Source organism: Rhyacophila brunnea, unplaced genomic scaffold, assembly GCF_057557595.1.
Source record: "Rhyacophila brunnea isolate RB1 unplaced genomic scaffold, BYU_Rbru_1.0 scaffold_6, whole genome shotgun sequence".
NCBI classification, from domain to species: domain Eukaryota; kingdom Metazoa; phylum Arthropoda; class Insecta; order Trichoptera; family Rhyacophilidae; genus Rhyacophila; species Rhyacophila brunnea.
The window spans coordinates 19211902-19232476 of record NW_028233276.1 but is presented as its reverse complement, the minus strand read 5'-3'; the positions used below and the strand labels follow the sequence as shown (position 1 = coordinate 19232476).

General features: G+C 34.5%; 1 protein-coding gene across 2 annotated transcripts in view; it reads right to left on the bottom strand.

Moving 5' to 3' along the window:
* The window catches only part of MICU3 (Mitochondrial calcium uptake 3), a 156903-nt gene extending 136634 nt beyond the window's left edge, over positions 1-20269 (bottom strand). For both annotated transcript variants that reach the window (XM_085956335.1, XM_085956336.1), the window contains exon 1: positions 20051-20269. In XM_085956335.1, coding sequence (XP_085812461.1) covers positions 20051-20257 — 207 coding nt within the window. In that variant the 5' untranslated portion in view covers positions 20258-20269. The remainder of the gene's footprint in view (positions 1-20050) is intronic.
* Positions 20270-20575: the final 306 nt, after the last annotated feature.

Below are 20575 nucleotides of genomic sequence, written 5' to 3'. Positions count from 1 at the left end.
TCTTTACGCCCTAATAATCAAATGGGGGCACTGAATGAAGGCGTTCCGTAGCCCCTTCCACTTCAGACCTCAGCCAATCGCTATAATGTATTTGGTAAAACTTGATAAATTATTAGATCCGGTGGATTTTTGAATCTCACGGTGACAGTGTTCTATTACATAGTAACAGTATTTTTCAGCAAATTTATAATCCACTCACTGAGCAACATATTCACGTACCATAATTTATAAGTACCTACGTATCTATCTATACTCGTAAATATTCATTTATAATTTGTAAACATTAATATATTTGTATCTATAGTTAGTAACTAATAAAATCATATTATAACATGTATATTAAATGGCGATTTATGTAAAAATATATACATACATAGTACCTAATCAATCAGTTTAAATCTCTCACTGATATATTAGTATGTTTGTATTCCGACGAATACCTAAAAAACCCAAACAAATACTATCCAGTTAATCAACGACTGTCATCGTAAAAATTGTCGTGCGCTCGCGTGTCCATCCAGGATAATCCCCATTCCCGCCTAATTCAGAGGCACTTCATTTTCCCGCCCACAGATTTATCCTGCCGCCCGAGACATCGAACCGCGAGCAGTCCATTTGCATGACAGATGCGGCTGCCGAGACGTCTATGCGCGATCGGAGATATTAAATTTGTCAACCTCGAAACCTATATAATACTTGACGGAGGAATCGCGTTAAGACACCCCCAATCTTTAAAATATGTAATATATTATTTAAAATTACAATATTACGTTTAAAAGTTAAGAACAATACGTACACGGTTTAAAAATGCACTGAGGATGTACCTACATGGAAACGGACTAATTGACTTCTATACAGTCATACAAACTGGCAGTAAAAAACATTCTACCCATATAAATTGTGTTTATAGATTTTTTGATATGATAATTATATAAAAATATAAATGGTAAAATTACTTCTATAATTAAAAACACAGTTCTTCACAGGAAGCATAATTTAGCCTACTAAGTAAGATCATCTTGCCCAAGTCATGCTGGATTGGTTCAAATTCGGATTATTCAAAAAAAATCACGATTAACTGTGGGAAACAAACACATCGAAAATGCAAATAGTTTAGGTAATAATTTTAATTAAATTGCTTTATGTATACCTATCTCTCGCGCGGCCTCGACATGTGAAATAAATAAGTATTTAATAAAGTATCAATAAATATTCAGGTATCTACTACCTGAATATTTATTAGGATATGATTTTTGACCGTTTAATCTTAACCAATAGTTTTCCATCGTTATTCAAAGCATTTATTTCATTAATGACCCAATAGTTTAGTCACATTTTTTTTAGGTAATGGGTATAAAAGTCTCAGAGCCATATGTAGTTTTAAAATATTTTAACTAAGTAAAAAAATCAGGACATAATAACATTCAGTTGTAGGTATATGTACTTATATTCAAAAGTAGAACCGCGATACTATATAGAATTTTATAGACATCTCATCTAATTGCGACAAATTTTAACTAATGGCTCTTACAATTAATATCTCCGAAACATTTTCTAAGTTGAGTTACTATTGGCAATCAGCTTTTGTATTTTAAATCAAAATAGGTATTAATTACCTTAATTACTAATCGACGTCACGGATCATTCCAAGATTTTTTATTGTTTGAACTTGCTAATAATTTAATTAACTATTTTTTTTATTCAACGAATAATTCACAAGATTAAAAAATGTAACATTCTTTTTATTTTACATTCATAATTTGAAAACACTTCTGAGAAAATATATAACCAATAGACATTCAGGAGGAATCGTACCTGCGTCTCTCGGGATTCGCGCCCACGCACATAGACCACAATGCTATAGGCATACATATTTATGTATGTTCAGTAAAAATAATGTTATAAGTATTCTTAAATCTTGTGAATTATTCGTTGAATAAAAAAATAGTTACAATTTTATATTAAGTAGATGTATTAATGAAAACACTATAATATACAATATTATGTCTTTGGTAATTCCTTATGTTTGTTAAACCCTAAAATTGAAAGATTTGTAAGTACCTATCGTGGACATAATTAAGAATTTTAAAAAAATAGGTAGATACTATACGCTTCTCGTCAATGGTTATAATTATTTAAGTATGGATAGTAAAACTGTAAAAGATTTTACAAAATACTATAAAATATAAATATTTGGCAAAGATCTTTCATGCCTAGTCTAATACCGGCCTAAGTGAATTCCTACGCGAACCACAGTTGGCGGCTTCCACAATTTATTCATTACAGAAAGGATCGCATCGGTTGCGAAATTGGGGAGAATTCATCGAAGTATTGAATGGGAGCATTAGTGCCAGAGGACGAGCATTAGCGTGATCAATGACGAGGGATGACGCCGGATCGCGAGCGAAATGCAGCAGCCGAAAAAATAAGCACATTCTTCGAACGCGTTTGGTTTAGTGTGTATTTGTTTTATTTTTAGCAAAATTCTTTCGACTGCACCTAATGTATTCCGAATGGGGGCGGATTATAAACGCGGGTTGTTTATGACGAGTAAACCTTTGCATTATTGTCAGTGATACTCGGTTTACTGGATATGGATACCTATTAATTTAAGTGCTTGGTTTTCCCAAATTAAAAAATAACAACGACATAAACGCGATTCGAAATTATCGTTTGTAACATAATGTCACTGGTGATAATCGAACTGGAAATAAGTCCACCACACTGTTTGTAGAACATGATGATTGTAGTATAGGTATTGAAATAAATGGTAATAATTTGAACGAAATATACCTACAATCGAAGATCTTCATCTATTGCGAACACGTTACCGCACTGCATTCGAATATAAACAATAATCAATAACTAGCAAAACCATCGTAATTAGCAATTCAGTGCTACGAATATACATAGTCGGCCTTGGCCTTTCATTGCTATATAGAATTTCCATATCTCCCCTTGTAAGCGATTGCTGAGGCGTTTGAATTTTTTTAAAGAAAAGGAGGAAAGGAATTAAAGATTTTTTTTTATTTACCACCAGACGTCGAATCGGTTTTCATTCATTTGATAGAAATTAAAAAGATTGGGCGCGCGTTTTCTAATTTAAATGCGAACAAATGAATCAATTTGCATTATTTATGGTCACTTGCATGTGAATAAATAATGATTTCTTTACATATCTAGGTAAACACTCAATACTCGTTTACTAATGAGTCTTCGCTATCACAATAGTGCAACTAAATATCTAATTGATTACAAGAATAAAATGCGACCTATACCTAAATATTGATTTACGGATCTATTGAAACTGAATATGCCCGAAAGGAAGATGATGATGGCACATGGTGAATAAGATAGAAGAAGAAACTTGGTATAATGAATCTGCTGTTTTAAGTAGGCACATAAGTAGTGTGTCTAGTTTTGAAAGGAAGCATCTTTAACCCAATAACATAAATAATTTAAAGTCGGAGTGAAATACGACGCAAATAAAGGTGACATTGGTTTGGAGACCAGACTGGATGCCAAAAATCATTTATAACGCAATGAAAGTGTCAAAATCAAAAATGAATATGATGATTTATCGACTGTACCGGTTGCATGTCATGGTTCACGGTTAAAATCAAGGTGTGTCTACGTGAGCGATCAGTTTGTTTGTCAACGATTTGCTCAAGAATTTTAAATTTTGTAACGAAATTCGGGTTGACGTGTATTGTGGATATTACGGAATAGATTGAAGGGCAGTCCTGAAGAGTCCTGATTCAACTAAAGCCTAACTAAACCAAACGTCAAATTATGCTGGTACCAATTTGAATGACATTTTAACATGCGTAAAATCCCTAGTATTACACCACCAACGCGCAGCATTTTTCGATCAAGATCCACTTTATCAAGAGAAAGTAATTATTGTGTATCAGGGTTATTTGATTTTGTAACTGTAGGTATAACATATTTTTTATATATTGTATACCTATAAGTACATTTTTAAATGTTTAGGTTGAAACTTGTTAAGATTTGATAATAATAGTTAGTCAGTTATTTGATTCTTTGTTAAACATTACATCAGGCCGTGAAGCTTAATTGCAGTGGCAATACTCCCAGGCATGAGGAATTTACATATTAGATTATGTAAATATTCTTTGACCTCACTGGAAATCGCACCCGGAACTCCCGGATGGAAGGCCAGCGCCTTACGCACTGCACCACGAGAGCCTCAATACTCTGATCAAATTACACAACAGTATGCCAATTAATTGAAAGAGTATTAAAAAATTGCGGAAAACCATTGAAAAAATAATTGCATATATTTAAAAGTAAAATAAATCTCAATGTCTTCGCGGATACTTCCAGATACCTCCTACGATTATCCACAAACAAATAGACAGAATTGTTTCTTATGCTCCCCTATTATTTTTTGTAATGTTTTTCTTCGAAAAGGGGTGCTAGCGATGACAGTGAGTGTTGCCAGGCGAAGCGAATTTTGTTTTGACATTCTTGATCCATGGCATGGCTTTGACATTTGCATTAAGGAAGTCATCCCTCAAATCGTATAATTCCTGCTACATTTTCGTATTCTTCTAAAACGAAACAGCTCCCAGATGACTTATCTATTTTGCTCTCTTCCGCGTACTGCTTATTTAATTTGAAAGTTTTTGCGTCTTTCTGGTATGCAGTGATTTTAGTATTATATTTCACAACAATAAAATATGTAGCCATTGCCTAGTGCGAAATACGAAGCCGAAGGTAGTAAAAAAAATACATATTGTTTTTTAATGTATATTTGGATCTAGTGCAAGGACTCGATGGGTTTAGGTGAATGGCTAATAACGTAATAACAATAACTATTCTTTATAAAAACTGTTGAGGTCCATTTGCTCCATGGGTGAATACGTTGATTTCTTTTTTTACGTATTTGTTATCAATTGGTTAATTATATTATAGGTAGGTGATATGTGAAGACCGCACCACAAAGTTTATTTTATTACGAATATACGAATTTTTTTCACTCAAGACTATAATAACAGGCCATGAGATTTAATGACAAACTAATAGTGAAGTAGCATTTAGTAGCAGCAATGAAATAATCACAAAAACTACCAGGCATGGAGAAAAGAATGCATTGTATTGTGACCTCACTCCGGTAATCGAGCCAGGAGCCGAAGCTAGAACTTTACACATTGGAGTACAAAGGACTTCAGCGTCGATAGATTATGTATTTACTTATACAATATGTCCAACATTTTGGGTTTAGTTTCAACGCGTGATATCGATTTTTCGAAGAACGACGAGATGCTCCAAAAACTGATACAAAATCATATTTAAGTTATTTTTTCAATACTTACATGTTTTTATTCGGAACAAGGACCGAATGGTTTGGACGATAAGTAAAGGATTTTTATTAAAGTAAAAAGAATCAGGGCATTAGAAGACAAGAAGAAATCGTAATTATTAGCTTAATAATTGTCACCCTTGATTAAGCCGTATCCGGAAATTTGTACGTAAACAGTTCACCGCAGGACACTTATTCGTGCGCCGCAGTACGTGAAACATGAGTTCGTGTAACATTTAATCAAATGACGAGGTCTTCGTTGAACATTTTACAGTGGAGTATATTTGTACGTATGCTACAACATGCGGCGAATTTTATGAGATGTCTTTACTAGGTTAGGTTAGGGTTAATCTAATTGGAACAGTACTATTTGCAAACTATCGCCGCATTTTGTAAGATACGTACAAATGTATTCCACGGTGAAATGTTCTGAAAGAACTCGTCATTTGATAAAATGTCCCACGATGAACTGCATACGTACAACTTACATGTAACCTGATTTAGCAAGATTGGCACGAGATCTCTGTTTAGATCAAGCGGAAAGAGCGGTGATGATAGTCTACCGTCATCACAAAACACCGTTAAACGCCGCAGAAGATGTCACGAATTTATATTGTTTTAAAAATAAATAAAAAATACTTCATAGACAAGCTATTATTTTTAAACGATTTCGGTATCATTGACACATTTTATTTTATCAATATTTTCATGTCACGAGACGTAGATACACTTATAATTCCACCCATCTCAGCGTGAGTATAATATTGTGGTGCAAGACAAAATTATTGTCCCCTATAAGAAAAACACCCCTCTCTGAATAATTTACGGATGACAAAATGTCGGTACAGGAAGATGTCTACGGAATAATATTATTATGACCTCTATGAAACAATGGGAATAACTTGCATAACATAAGAATATTATATTATCTTACAACCACTATTTATACTAATCGTGACATCAACAATGATTTGTTTATTGTAAGTACCTATTAGGTATATTTTGAAAAGGCGGATTGGGATTAAACGTTTGACAATACAATGTTGTGTCTAATACCGCCCAATTATTTTAGAGGGCTTATAAAGGGTCTGGGTGTTCGTGGTAACTGGATACTCATAAAAGTAGCAACTGTCGACAGTATTCTTTTACTAACGTTATATTAACTCAACTTTGTCTTAATTAAAATATATGTATGTTAACAATTAAACTGTCAACGGTATTTTCACATATTTACCGTGTACTCAGAGAGAATTGTTGATAATTTTCTAATTTGATGAAAATTGCTGGGGCGCACCGAAGACAGTCCCCAGACAGCCGATGAGACTGACTTTCCGTCTACCCCGTCTATTTATTTCTGAGCCTCGTCGCTTCCACACTCAGAGTATTACTATAAAGAGAGTGTGTATTATTGTCGTGTTTCTTGCGTATAACGTACAGTAGAACCTCAATTTGATTATTATTAACTTAACTATGGAACGTTGGTTATACCATCATGTTGCTTCTCAGTACCTACGGCTACCAAATTTAAACACAACATAGTTAACCATATTTTCTGCTGAACAACTAAAAATAATTACCACTAACTTTATATTTAACTAAAAAACAGCAAATTTCAGGAATTCGTGCTAGCAGTTTTTGAATGAATGGAGTCATTCAAACTAATATTTACCGGCGACGCGTACAAAAAATATTTAATTCAGCCGTAGAAATTCTGTCTTACTCTAACGAGTCTAACGCATATTGCGGATAATATACGGATGCCGAATGCTTTTTCACTCGCACTTATGGTTCGTTTTTGTTCAGGCCTTGCTTCCACCCGTATTATTGTGTACATTTTTCGAGCCCAGAGACTGCGCTTTGATTCTAGCGATGCACATCTGACCAGCTAGCTAAAACCACTAGTATGATGCTCTTGTCATTGGTCATGGTCATTATATAATATGCATTAGTTTTGACAATTAAACCAGATTCTTCAAACAGAGAACTATAAACCTAGTGACTTGACGTTAGCAGTGCGGGGTGTGTCTCACGTATGCACATTTTGCACGCGTAGCAACCAGTGCAAATAACGATTGTCAATAATAATTATTGCACAAAATGTCGTCACGATTGTATAAAGGCATTTCGCCATTATTATCAGCAGTTTCGTTTCACCGCTGTACTGTTTGATCAAGGTGCTGTCAAAGGCCTTTGATTCTTGGACCGCATAACTGTATTAATAATAGATATGTACCAAATAATATATACAAACTAGAACAGAGTATGTCAAACTGTTTTACCTGACGGCACACTGGGGAAGGCGAATTTATTTAGTGACACACCAATTAAAAATGCTCCAAAAAATATATACTTTATTAATATAATATAGGTATATATACCGGTAGGCAATATATATAATAATTTTATTCCTAATGAGAATGATGTCATTGATTTTGAGAAAGAATTATATCAACACGCGGCATTAAATTAGATTAAAAAAAAAACACTTAACGTCTAATCTACTATCTGTAATCGTTCCCGGTTTTTGATTTAATTTTCATGAGTGCTGAAATTATCAGATACGACGATTCCAACGGCAACAGAGATTTAATGACTGTAGTAGTTAATCGAGGATATTGACTCCAAGCCGAAATCAAAAATGCTGACTCATGCTAAAATCACAGATTAAATAAAATGTTAGCTCAGAAAATGAGGCTGTGTGCAGATGATCGTTTGTCAAATCAATTAATTTTTGTCAGGTGCGTACCGTCGTATCTTGCAAAAGGATCGATGATCGCATATTAGATAACGGAAAATCCTGTTTACTAACCTTGGCATTTAAATAAATGTTTAAGGAAGCACTTATTCCTGCGAAGCAATCAAGCTGTAAGCTTTAAATAAAGTGCGCATTAAAGAAAGTGAGCTTTAAGTAAACTTTTACACAATAGGTACAGACAGATTGAGACATCTTATTTTGCGACACACCTGGAAACTCACCTGTCACGCGGTTTGGCAGACACTGCGAGTAGAAAGAGTTGAGATTTAGACAATACTAGAAGAAATGTTTTTAGTGTATAAGGTTTATTCACGGCGCCCTATAATTAGTGGAATGGGTGAACATAATAATATACAGTTTTTCAAATTCTGGAATCGAACTATACACAGCTGCCTTCATTTAAGGCAGACAGACAGACATAACTGAAGTTCTGTTCAACTTCGACTCCGTGCGTATAGTCTGCGATAAAGAAAGATCAGTATGGTGTAAATGTCAGAAGAATACAGACAGCAGCGAATTGAATTAAGATTGTCTGAAAATATTATTATTTTCGAATGTCCTGGGAAAACCTATGATCTCAAGGAATTCATATGATGATTTTGTGTTTCAACACTTGCTGGCGATTCCAGAACTTTATTAGTGTGACTGAATTGGTAATGACGTGTGTTGATATTTTTTCGCCATAAACAGCCGTTCCACCGCTAAATACTTAATAACGATTCCCGACATTTCATGCATCGGGCTCTTAGCTGACATCATAATGTATTAGTCTACAAAAAGTCAGGGGAAAAGGTGTTGCGGGCCGCACATTCAAAAGATGTGCTGCTTTTATTGCTTATATAATCATTTAAGAAAAGTGCAAATATTTTCGATTCGCTACAATGGTTAGTCAACATCAAATTCGCCGCAAGAGCAAGAGCCAACAGTTCCGCACGTAGATGTATTTTTTTATAGTGGCAATAATATTATTGCAAATAGAGGGATTTAACTGTTCTGTCCGATTCAAACTGGAATTGCTTATTGCTAGTAGCCGACGCGACCTATTTCACGTACCTAGGCATCCGAGACCTGATGCAGAAATGTGGGTCAAATTTACACAATTTGCAAACAGCGTGAACGGGGTACCTAACTAATAATTTCCGAATTTACTGCACGGGGAGATTTTTCACTTTTTAACTGTGGCTTATTCTATTGGGAGTATTGGGACTATGATTTGAGTTTCCCCATCTCCACCCGTTATGTATTGTATAATATGCAGCCGCGATTTGTGCACGGCCGCCTGCCATGTCAGAATGTAAAAAAATGAAAGTTCTTTTGGCAGAAAAACCTGCAATGTGTCCTTTCTTCATCTTTTTTCGATGGCGGTACAACTCAGTTAGAGCCTTCGCCTCCTCTATCGCCTTCCTCCTCCTTCCTTCCAGCCGGTGCGATCATCTGTGACACCCTCTTAAGTCTTCGACGGTGAGTCGACTTTTGCGTCGTCTTTCACCCCCTCTTTCCAGCACAACAAAGTGAATACAGCGGAATATGTAACAAGAGTCCAGCGATAGGTTGGAATTTGAATAAGAATAATAGGATAGTTATTAATAATAACTTATTATCACTTTACGGGAAAGTACATCACTAGGTAGGTAGGATATAATATCACGTTTGTAGAAGAAACATTGATTAAAGAAATACTTCCACATTCCGAGGGAGGCAATGTTCAAAAGTGATCAATTCCATATTTTTACTGGAAATCTTGAGTGCTTTTCAAAACTTGCCAAATTCATTATCACAGACGCTATCTTGCTGAAAGCCATACATGCATAAGTACATTATGGAGGTAATCAGTGCACGACGTATTTTTTGTTGCTAATAAACACAAAAAAGGTGTCGGCTTTTGAGATTTGAGAATCGATGTCTCCGCCGAATCTTAGGGGTACTTTGTAATTGGTACGACCACGTTACAAACACTCGAGTTTGTGAGCAGGTGAGTGCAGTAATCACGAAGAGATGTGTCACGTGGCTGGGACATGTGTTCTGACTGCCGTCAGAGAGTGTACACTCCGTACCACCGTGGTACAATCTCAAGGGGTACTCGTGGCCGAACCTCCCTCACCCTGCAGCGGTGCTACAAAAGCGATCTACACGCTGGCATGATGGGAGGCGCGAGAGTTAGCGATGAACTAAGGAAAGTGGCGTGCACTTGTGCTTGCTCATATCCCCTAATGCTGTTATAGCTCCGCAATTTGAGCTTATTTATATATTATTATTATCAAGTGTTAGTAAGCAGTACAGTGAATGTCTGGAAAAGCGTTTGATAAAGATTTGATTTATCGCTTATAGTTTCAAACTACCATCTAACGGATATTGTCGTCGGAGAATGCCATATGTAATAATATCAATGTTTGTTTTATAATACATATTCTTAATCAAAATAGCTTACAACTGAGTTTAAATTCAACCTTAGAGAAAGAAGCATCGACTACATTTGCTGTATCAAACCAGACTGTAACAATTTTATTTACTGTCTAAAATATAATCTGCTATACGTAAGTATATATATATTATATTAATTAGCTTCTAATAAAATCAGTTTAAACATGAAAGGTGTTTATATTAAAATGATCCCGCCGTTCCATAACAAAGCTCAGGCGTGAAAATATCGAATTTTTTGCATTGTCAAAAGTGGATATTTGGCCAAATTTTAAAACGACCTATTGATATTTAAATACCTATGTATTAGGTTGTATAAGAGAAAAAAATATTTGATCTTTTATTACTGTCAGTGATGTGAATCGCTAAATCAAAAAGTGCAATTTCCCGCGCGACCTTGACATCAGCTGTTGACAATCGCGCCGAGTGCATTATTTAGATTTCTCGCAATTCTAATCAGTCAGCGTCTTTACTACGTGAGCAGTGATACGTCATCGGACTACGTATGCGTGTAATCTGATGACTGCGCTTATATTATTAGCAAGTGCAACGCAAGCGGATTTTGTGTCGGTGCAGTATCACTTTATTGGGCACAATGCAGTAACTAAACACCTGTTGGAGCGCGAGTTTCCTCACGTAGGCAAACGGCAGGTACTCAGCCGTAGCACGTGGCACGGCCGCATGGCAACAGTCGACTTAGTACTTAGCTAGACCTACCTGCCTATGAAGGAAGAAATTATTTCATTATCGAAATCGCTCATTGCTTTTTTTAGACCAGTGATCATTTTTTATATAAATGTAAGAACAATATTCTTATCTATTAATAACAGCTAGCAATATTTTGTTTCATTGGTTCAGAGGGATATCAAAAAGATTTCCTAGTAGTTTTTGAGATGCCCCAGTATAGTTCGGCGGCGGTGATATCAAAGAACAGCGGAGTCAGAAATATAGAGTATGGACGAGGAAGAAGACGAATGCGATGTCAGAGTTTCTCAACCGGTGGTCCGCAGAATGTTTCTGGTAGTCTGCGAATTTTTGACGTCAAACGCCTTTGCTTAAAATTTCAATAAAATTTTCAAAACCCATGCACCTGCAAGTGTGAATTGTGTTAAATAGATTAATGGTTTTACGTAACAAAATCAACCGCGATCAGACGTTTCACTTGCACGTCTTGTTTTGCAATATAGTCGTTTCAAGCGGTCCGCAAAACGTTTTTCATATTTTTAGTGGTCCGCAAGTGTAAAAGGGTTGAGAAACACTGAGTTGGACCATATAATTAGGTTATTAAGTGCCTACCTAATCTGAATTATAATTCTACAAATTGGTGAACAATTGGGTCGATATGAACATTAGCAAGACTAAAGGGGTCACTCACGAAAAATGATCAACTATCTTGTAATTATACTAATTCAACCTAGAATGGTGTCAGAATCTCGTGGCAATGCAGGCGACTCATTTAGGTGTTGGTATCGCTACTTTAAAATGACACTAACACAGTTCCAACGATTTTGTCGTGGTCGCAATGCCAGAAGAATCTACTTAATTTTTATACTATTTTAAAATGTTGTTTTACCAAGTAATTATATATATATTTTTTAATTATATCGTTTTAAACATTCTTCATTAGGTACTCTTGTAACACATTTGTTGATTACGGAATTTTGAATTTGCTACACCACCTACTAAGACTAGTCTATGGTTTTAATATTAAAGGTATCTTTGAAATTTTACGAACTATAGTGGGTACCTAGGTCTACCCCCTTGTTACAGAAACAATATTAATGCTACAAAATACAAAGAATACACGTCAAGGTACCTATTTTAATGGATTCGGTTAATATTTGCATCTACTGCACGATAAAAAAAGTTGACGAATTTACACATAAATAAGTTTCCTTTCCAATTCTAAAACCGACACTACTCGTTCCTACTCTTCCATGAACACTATCAAGTGTAGTAGGTATAGGTTATGGTCGCAATATAACAAAATAAACTACAGTACGGCTTTATTACGTCGTGCAAGCAAAGTTCAATAAGTAATTCAACAACGAATAACGTCTTGAGACAAGTGCTACGTGTCCCCAAAACATGTGACCCAGGTTCTGTAATAACCATTTTAATTGGGTCTGGTTTCCCGATACGGTCCAGGCCCGACTCGTCAGCCAACTTTCCTTCCTTCTCCGGCCAAGTCTTTTGGCAAATTTAATTAAAAATTCCGCATTGTTCATCGGGCGGGATATACATACCTACATGGCGAAAGGTCGTTGACGTGGGTAATTTAAAAGATTACCTAACGACAGAAACAATCAGTAGGTAAGTATACTTAATTACAGGTAATTGTGTGAGAGTGTTTTGACCAATGATGTTTCATCACCAACATCATTGGTTTTGACTGACTGTTGGTTTTGCAGTAGGTACTATGTCTATTATTTAATGATACCCAGCTCCCAAAAGACTTGTGAACAGAAGATAAAACAATGAATGCATTGGATAACTTGATAATAATATATAGATGATAGCAATCATGACACTTTAAATGCATCTTGTACAAAATACTAATATTATCAGTTGTCATTTATGGCTTGGAAACCTGGTGCATAACCAAAAACAAGAAAGAGTGCGAGGTTCATTTGAGCGTAGCATGCTGCGCAGTATCTTTAGCAGAGTCGCACATTTAAACTCATCTCGACTGCAACACGTCGAATATGTCGATGTGATTTTGTTGGTATTCACAAAACACACGTAATTTTATGTGGGTACCTCAGCACACAGCTCGAATTTGTCATTTTGTCATTTCGCAAGCAACAAATTCCACACGACATGGGTATAAAACCAAAATGTCGCACTTCACGCACGACCGTCATTATGTCGTAAATCTAAACTGGCTTCAACATCTTGATCCATGACGACTGGCTTTCACATTTCTGTCGTATTAATCTATTATTTGATTAGGTACCTACAGTCATTTATCTCCTAATCGCCTCATGCGAAGTTAATGTTAGTTATTTAAAGAAGGAAGAATAGTATTGTGTTCCAAAGTCAATTAATAATCTATATGTATGCATATGCTGAAAATGCACACAATCTGTCTTTCACAACATGACTATAATATATTCATATCCGTGACGATAATAATATATTATTAAATGTTGAAAAAGAAAGAAAAGAAAAAGAAAATAATTGATCTTATTGAAATTTCCTTGTACAAATGCATGATGAAATATAGGTTACCTATGCATTTTCACTATAGTAGCTGTCATAATAACTATTTTTGGAAACAAAACCGAAATGTCTGGGTGGGTCAAATTTAACAGGAGGTAAGAGTTAAAATCGAACGCGGAATTGATCACGTACTACCTACAACAATGCAGCGTTTGACTGTAGTTTAAATTGCGAATTGGCAAGAGAACATTGCATCATAATCATGAGCTAGCGAAAATTACCAACATGAGCAATAAAAAGCAATGGCTGTCACGTTGAACTGACACAAGTCAGCTGGTCTACGTGATTTTCCCGCGTAGATCATATTCACGCGATCGCTTGCATTTCCCGGAAAAATCGTCATAGAATTTTAATAAATACTTCGACTTTATAGTTTTCCTTTCTTCAGTTATTGGTAATCGATAAACAAATAATGAAAATACTATTAGATAAGATAATAAGACCTATGCGGAAGTTGATAGGTATTAACTATGCAGTGATGGCGAAACTATGGCACGCGAATGTTTTATGTTGAAGAGAAAAAAAAATAGATATATTTTTAAACATATTTTTGAAGAAAAAAGTTTTACAAATAAATATAAATATATTATTTATAATATTAAAAAATAACGACGACAAGTCATGCGTATTTTCTTCGGTTTCTAATAATATTTACCAATCGATGCGCAAACGGAAACGACTAAATTGAAGCATAAATGATAGATCGCATTATATAAAAACATAGCAGACAGATACTCTTCAAAAATAAGCATTGCGTTTAATTTTGATTGCATAGATCGGTCCTTCGGGTTTATGTGTCAAGACATAATATTATCGCACTGACCTATACAGGCGGCGGGGGAAGCCGCGCCGCTAACCTCTGATTTTGATCGATTTACAATAATTTTACAGTATGTCTCATCTCAATGTCTCATCTGATCGGAGCAATTCTAGCGTCGATTTTGGCATAAAGAACAAAACTAAGTATCTAATACTTGACTCTTGAGAACTCAATTATATTTTTAAAACACTTTTAATAGAATTCCCTATGAAAAACTGCTGGGCACGTCAGGCAGTCAAAAAATAATATTTAGGAAATTTTGGTAAGCGTACGTAAGAAGGTTCGCAAACCCTGAACTATGTTATTTTTATTGATATATTATTAAATGTCTGTCTGTTCCTTTAAAACTGAAAAACTACTATGTAGTGGGCAATATTAATTATTGTCAACAATGAGTTATAAGTTATAACTGATCAAACGGACTTACTTAGGTATACTCAAATTTTATTTGTAATTATTATTTTTAGATACTTGTACTGAGTACAAAACTGAGTACATTATACCTACTGCATGTAAAAACATTTTAATATTGTGGATGGCGTGCGTGTCGCGGCAGAATCGAGAAAGTTCTTCAGCAACCCAGCAAGTTGTTTCGGATCGTCCTTTATTGACAGCGCAGAATGGATGACCAGCGATCAGGTTACATGGCGCCGGCCGTCATAAATTTTCAACTTTTACCAATTGCCCAAGTCAAAGTAAAGTGACACTGTCAAGCATTCGATGAAATGAGTAAAGTTGATGTTTCATAAAAAAATACGGGTATTTTTGCACAAGTGCATTTTATATAAATAGGTAGGTTACTCACAAGGTAAATTAATTCAGTACGACAGACACGTAATGAAGTTCCTTACGTAATGTCAGACAATTAATTACATTCAGTTGCTCGCAGTTTTTTCTATCCCAGTTTGATGACAATTTTAATAAAATAATATCGAAGAAAGCGGCACAAACGCACCGTCCTGTAAGTATGCTTAGGCAATTCGAACACAGATAATAAATGCAACAGCAACATACAAATATTCAATAAAGAACGATATTGACACCGCAGTATCTCGCACACGGCTGAAACAATTATCCAGTAAGCACTTCTATCAACTAAACTGCGTGGAATGTATCGTAAGCCGAGTCAAATAAACGGTGAAAATTAAATTATTAGTTCATAAAAGCCTTGTGATGCCATATATCGCCCTTATTTAATTAAACACGAAATTCACGATATTTATCATTAATGGGTTTTTTAATTTTATTTGACAACAAAAAAAGCATACTCATTAAAACAGATACCTATTTGCAAAGTGTTAGGTAGTTTATATCATTAAGAACCCTCGATGGCCCAGCGGCAACGTGTCGCCCTATGTTGTGGGTACTAAAAATACTTGTACCTAATAAGTTGAGCAAATGGCCAACATCCATCAATCCAACAATCCGTTAACTCTGTGGAGACCAGAGTTGCCAACTTTGCGTTTTTTGCTAGATCTATGATTTTTAAATATACATCTAGCTTGAAAAAATCGCATCTGGTGTATGGCGTCTAGCATTTTTCGACACCGCAAACAGCTTAAAACTTATTTTAATAAAACTAGAATATTATACCAGATTTTCTTGAAAATTAACATACTTATCGATGTTTTATACCTTACCTATATCTTATAAATAAGATATATTATGCTATTTACAAAATGATGACTAAACTGCATTAATTTTATTAGGTACTTATTTTATTAGTTGTAAAACATGAAATTCTTCTTTGATCTTCGTAAAAACTATGTTAATAATTATAACATATTTTTTGATGCTAGTCTCTAGTCTTCTTATAGTCTTTACTGCTAAACAGTATGTTGACAACACTACGATCTTAACATGGTTTACTATAATAATATATGCCAATTAATAACTTGGTTGTCACGCCATTATCAACACTATGGAAATAAACGATTTTATACATATATTATCTATTTATTTATTTACATATATATTTATACAGGTGAATATCATTTGATCTAATTTTATGCGAGGTAATCAGGCAAATATGCGTATCAGTGTAGCTGCAGTGAAAAGTGCAAAGTTATAAAACGTATACTCTACACATGTATAATTTCGTACATTCGAGCACTTTCGTCGTTATTTCAGCATTAATTATCGATCGCAGACATCTAATGACCCAGTGTATTCCACGTTAGTATATAATCATCTATCACAAAAATAAGATTATCATTTCATCAATACATTGCAATTATTAATAAATCGATATGCAATACAGGGAACAAAATGTATAATGTTCACATTCCTCAAAGTTCGATATACAATAAAGGGTCGTCGTGGTATTGCCTTGGATAAAGAGGTCAACGATTCGTATCACTTGATAATAATAAAATATACACTGTGTTTCGTGGATCGCTCAAAGTATTTTTCAAACTTCCGATATATTTAATTTCCTTAATCAGAAATTAAATTTACAGTAATTAAGGGGCTGAGGATTAAATTAGTAACAGGTAGTTTTTACACCATTATCAATAAAATTTATGCGTGAAAAATGATTCGAGATTTTTCTTTCCAACATGAAAACGCATACTTAGTAGGTAACTGTAAATCAGTGGCGAAGGGTGACTTTTGGAAACAGGTGGGCTGTGGAGAAAGCACACTTGTTAGATGTATTTACGGAAAATAAGAAGATAATCCGACATAACTACTGATGAATAGGTAGGTACACAAAAACCGATGAAATTTCAAAAGCTCACTGATGGTATAAAATTAAGCAATTCATTTGAATTACGTATTTTCTTAAATATAAACGCAAGATACGCTCAAAATATATTGAAAATATCCGTTGTTGTGAATCTGTTCCATAACAATTTAATCCGTAAACTAGACATTTTAAAATACTTCTATATTTAAAACACAGATACAATATCAGATTTCAACTTACATAATTGGCTGAATAAATTGTCTTAGTCTATGAATAAACAAACTGACAAATAAAAGTCACGAGATAAATTATTTATTATTTTTAACAACAATCAATATTTATATGTGATTGAATCTCTAGAAATTATTTTGAATAAATGTGCACTTACGTAAAATGTAAGCGCTCCTTAAATAGCTTACCAATTTATATGGGCCGCCGCAGACGTCTTGAAATTATGAGAAACAAACTTCAAATAAAAAAAGTTTTCGATTCACGCGAACGTAATCCATACAATATGTGAAGCGAAACGAGATGTCGCTTATTTTTTAAACCTTCGAGACATGCCATAAATGGTGCTTATTGAAATAGTGGAAAAGACCGTAAAATTATTATGACAATTATACGATAGATGTCGTAGGGTATATTGAATTTATTATTATGTGATTATATTATTTAATATGTCAATATAAAATTATTTTTCTTAAGAAGGTAGGCTTTAAATAATCGCCTAGTATCGAGTCTTCGCCACTGGTACCTAGTACCTACGTACTTAGTTGGTCCTATAATAATTAGTGCTAGTAGACGATTTTGGAATAGGTACAATAAAGTTATTAACGATGAGCGTCTGTTTGGAAGACATCGTTTTATTGTTTAGGTATCCGGTGTGACCTCGCAACATTTTTGCACCTTTGTTATCATACGGAGAAAGTAGGGCGGCGGCAGCTATCCGCCATGTCAATGCATTTTCAGTTTGATCGATGTATGTATATCACATTGAATGTATTAGTGCTAGGGATTGCAATACCGAATAAAAATACCAATACCGGTATTTCGGTATTTGTAAAATCATTGTAAAAAACAGAAGTATCTAGGTATCTACCAATATAATATTATACATAAATCTTTAAAATATTAATATTTTATGTGTCATTGGTGGTAACCAAGGACGATGCAGGGCCACGGAGGTAAACCAGACATCGCGTAATCCGACAAAAAATACAGTCCTGTTAAGCCTTTTATGTTAATTAATACATTTTGATTTCACTTTCAATACCGAATACCTATATCGGTATTGTCTTATCTTTTAGACCGCTATTTCGGTATCGAAAAATAGTGGGATACCCGGTATTGCAATCCCTAATTACTGCAATAGCTTACAGAATAAATGTAAATACAGTACATAGTAGGTATTTAATAAATACTATTTATAATACATTTACTAGATAAGTGGGAACCAATACGAAATAATCAATACAACAAATTTAAAAAAAATAGTCGAGATTATTTTATTCCTTTCTCCAATACTTACTATGTGAAAGGACTTATTAAATACGTTGAAGTATCTACTTTTAAGTCTTAAGGGAGGACATGCTCAGCGTAGGTCAAAATGGAGCTTTTGTTCTATTTTCAAAGCATGATCCTGGACATACCTTAAACGTTGTAGATAATCTATTTATATAATTTTGAAGCCTTATTATCCTTTATATTTATTTTAAACATTTGATGACTGCATAAAGTATTTTTATTACATAAAATAGTATTCTTTTAAACCTCTCGCCCTAATGTTTTGGTCATAACAAATAATAATGGTCAGAGATAGTCCCCATAATACATACTCATCTTAATGCATATTTTAAGTATCTACCTAAGTAGGTACGTAGACAATATATAATTTTGGATAGGAACCTATTGGAAAAAAAAATTAACTGAATGGGAACCGAACTCACAATTTTTCGTTTTCCGGATGAGTGCCATATCCTTTAAGCTATCGATCCATACTATATTACCAAAGTAGTATATTCCGTACATAAAAACGTAGGATTAGGTGGGACCCGAACTCACATTATTTCACTTTTCGGGCGAGTGCTCTACCATTTAAATTTAAGCTGTCGAATCATATAACTATTATAATATTATGTATTACTAAACTAATATGTTTCGTATTTTATTCGTCCTCCTTCCTAACTACATAATAACATTATCTATTCTTGTTTACGAAACTTGGGAGAAAGTGGTGAAGAAATCGTGTCAGTGGATTCAGAGCGCATTTTAATGTGTTAAGAATTGATTATTTAATTAAATACAGAAAAAACCATGGCGATGAAGGAATTGTCCAAATTCTTCGGTAAAACCGTTTTTGAGCTCATGGACATCGATAACAATACAATTCTTTTATTGACAGTTTGATAAGTTCTGATAAGAGCGTTGTTTCTGTTTATTGACATATCAATATAGGTTAGCAAATCAAACATCAATGTTGAATTTTGTATTTTCAAGACTCACTTATGTAAGTTGGTGTGAAAATCTTCTTTTAAATGCGCTAGTGTGCGTCATCTCTACATTCAAGCAATACATAATATTATATTGAAACTGGCTGGCCAGGTCGCCCGTGTTTGACAAAAATCGTATCGGAAAAGAATAACCGGTGGGCATTGTAAATAGTATAGCAATTTCATTGAAAGAATCAATGTCAATGTCAGAAATTTTATCTAAAACCACGTGTACTGAGTGAGCACGTGATAAACAAAACAAGAGGAAACGCCAAATCATTCTGAATAAGCGAGATAAATAAAAATAACTCATTTTCATTCGGATCTTACTCACCTTTGACTTCAATGCGTAGACCGTGTTGTATTCCTTCCATTTTGAACCGGCATAAAGCACTAATCCACCGCCAACAATGCACTTCAATGTAGTCGACACGTAATTGTAGGATCTTACATTTTTAAATGTTGTTATTGTACGGCTTGTGCCTAGAAATTTGGTTGTTTTGTGAGAAATTCCAAATGACAGCCTACCGAGGGTGGCCATGTTGAAATTCCCAAACAGCTGAGGCGTGCGAAAGAGACGCGTAGTGTTGTTGTGTTTCTTCGCACGCGCGCGCACAACGGAGTTGCCAGACAAAGATAGACGTGAGCTAAATAAAAATATTTTGCAAGAATTTTATAAACAGCAAAGTTTCCTTGAGAAAATAATATCGCAACATTTTATGCTATTATTTTGGAATATAATTTGAAGGCCCTCTTATCTTGGTTTACTAAAAATTGTTTATTTTTTAATAAATAAGTTGAATAAAATTGAAATAGTAGCCGCTATTTTAGAATATTGCTGGGTATTTGGTGGGTAGGT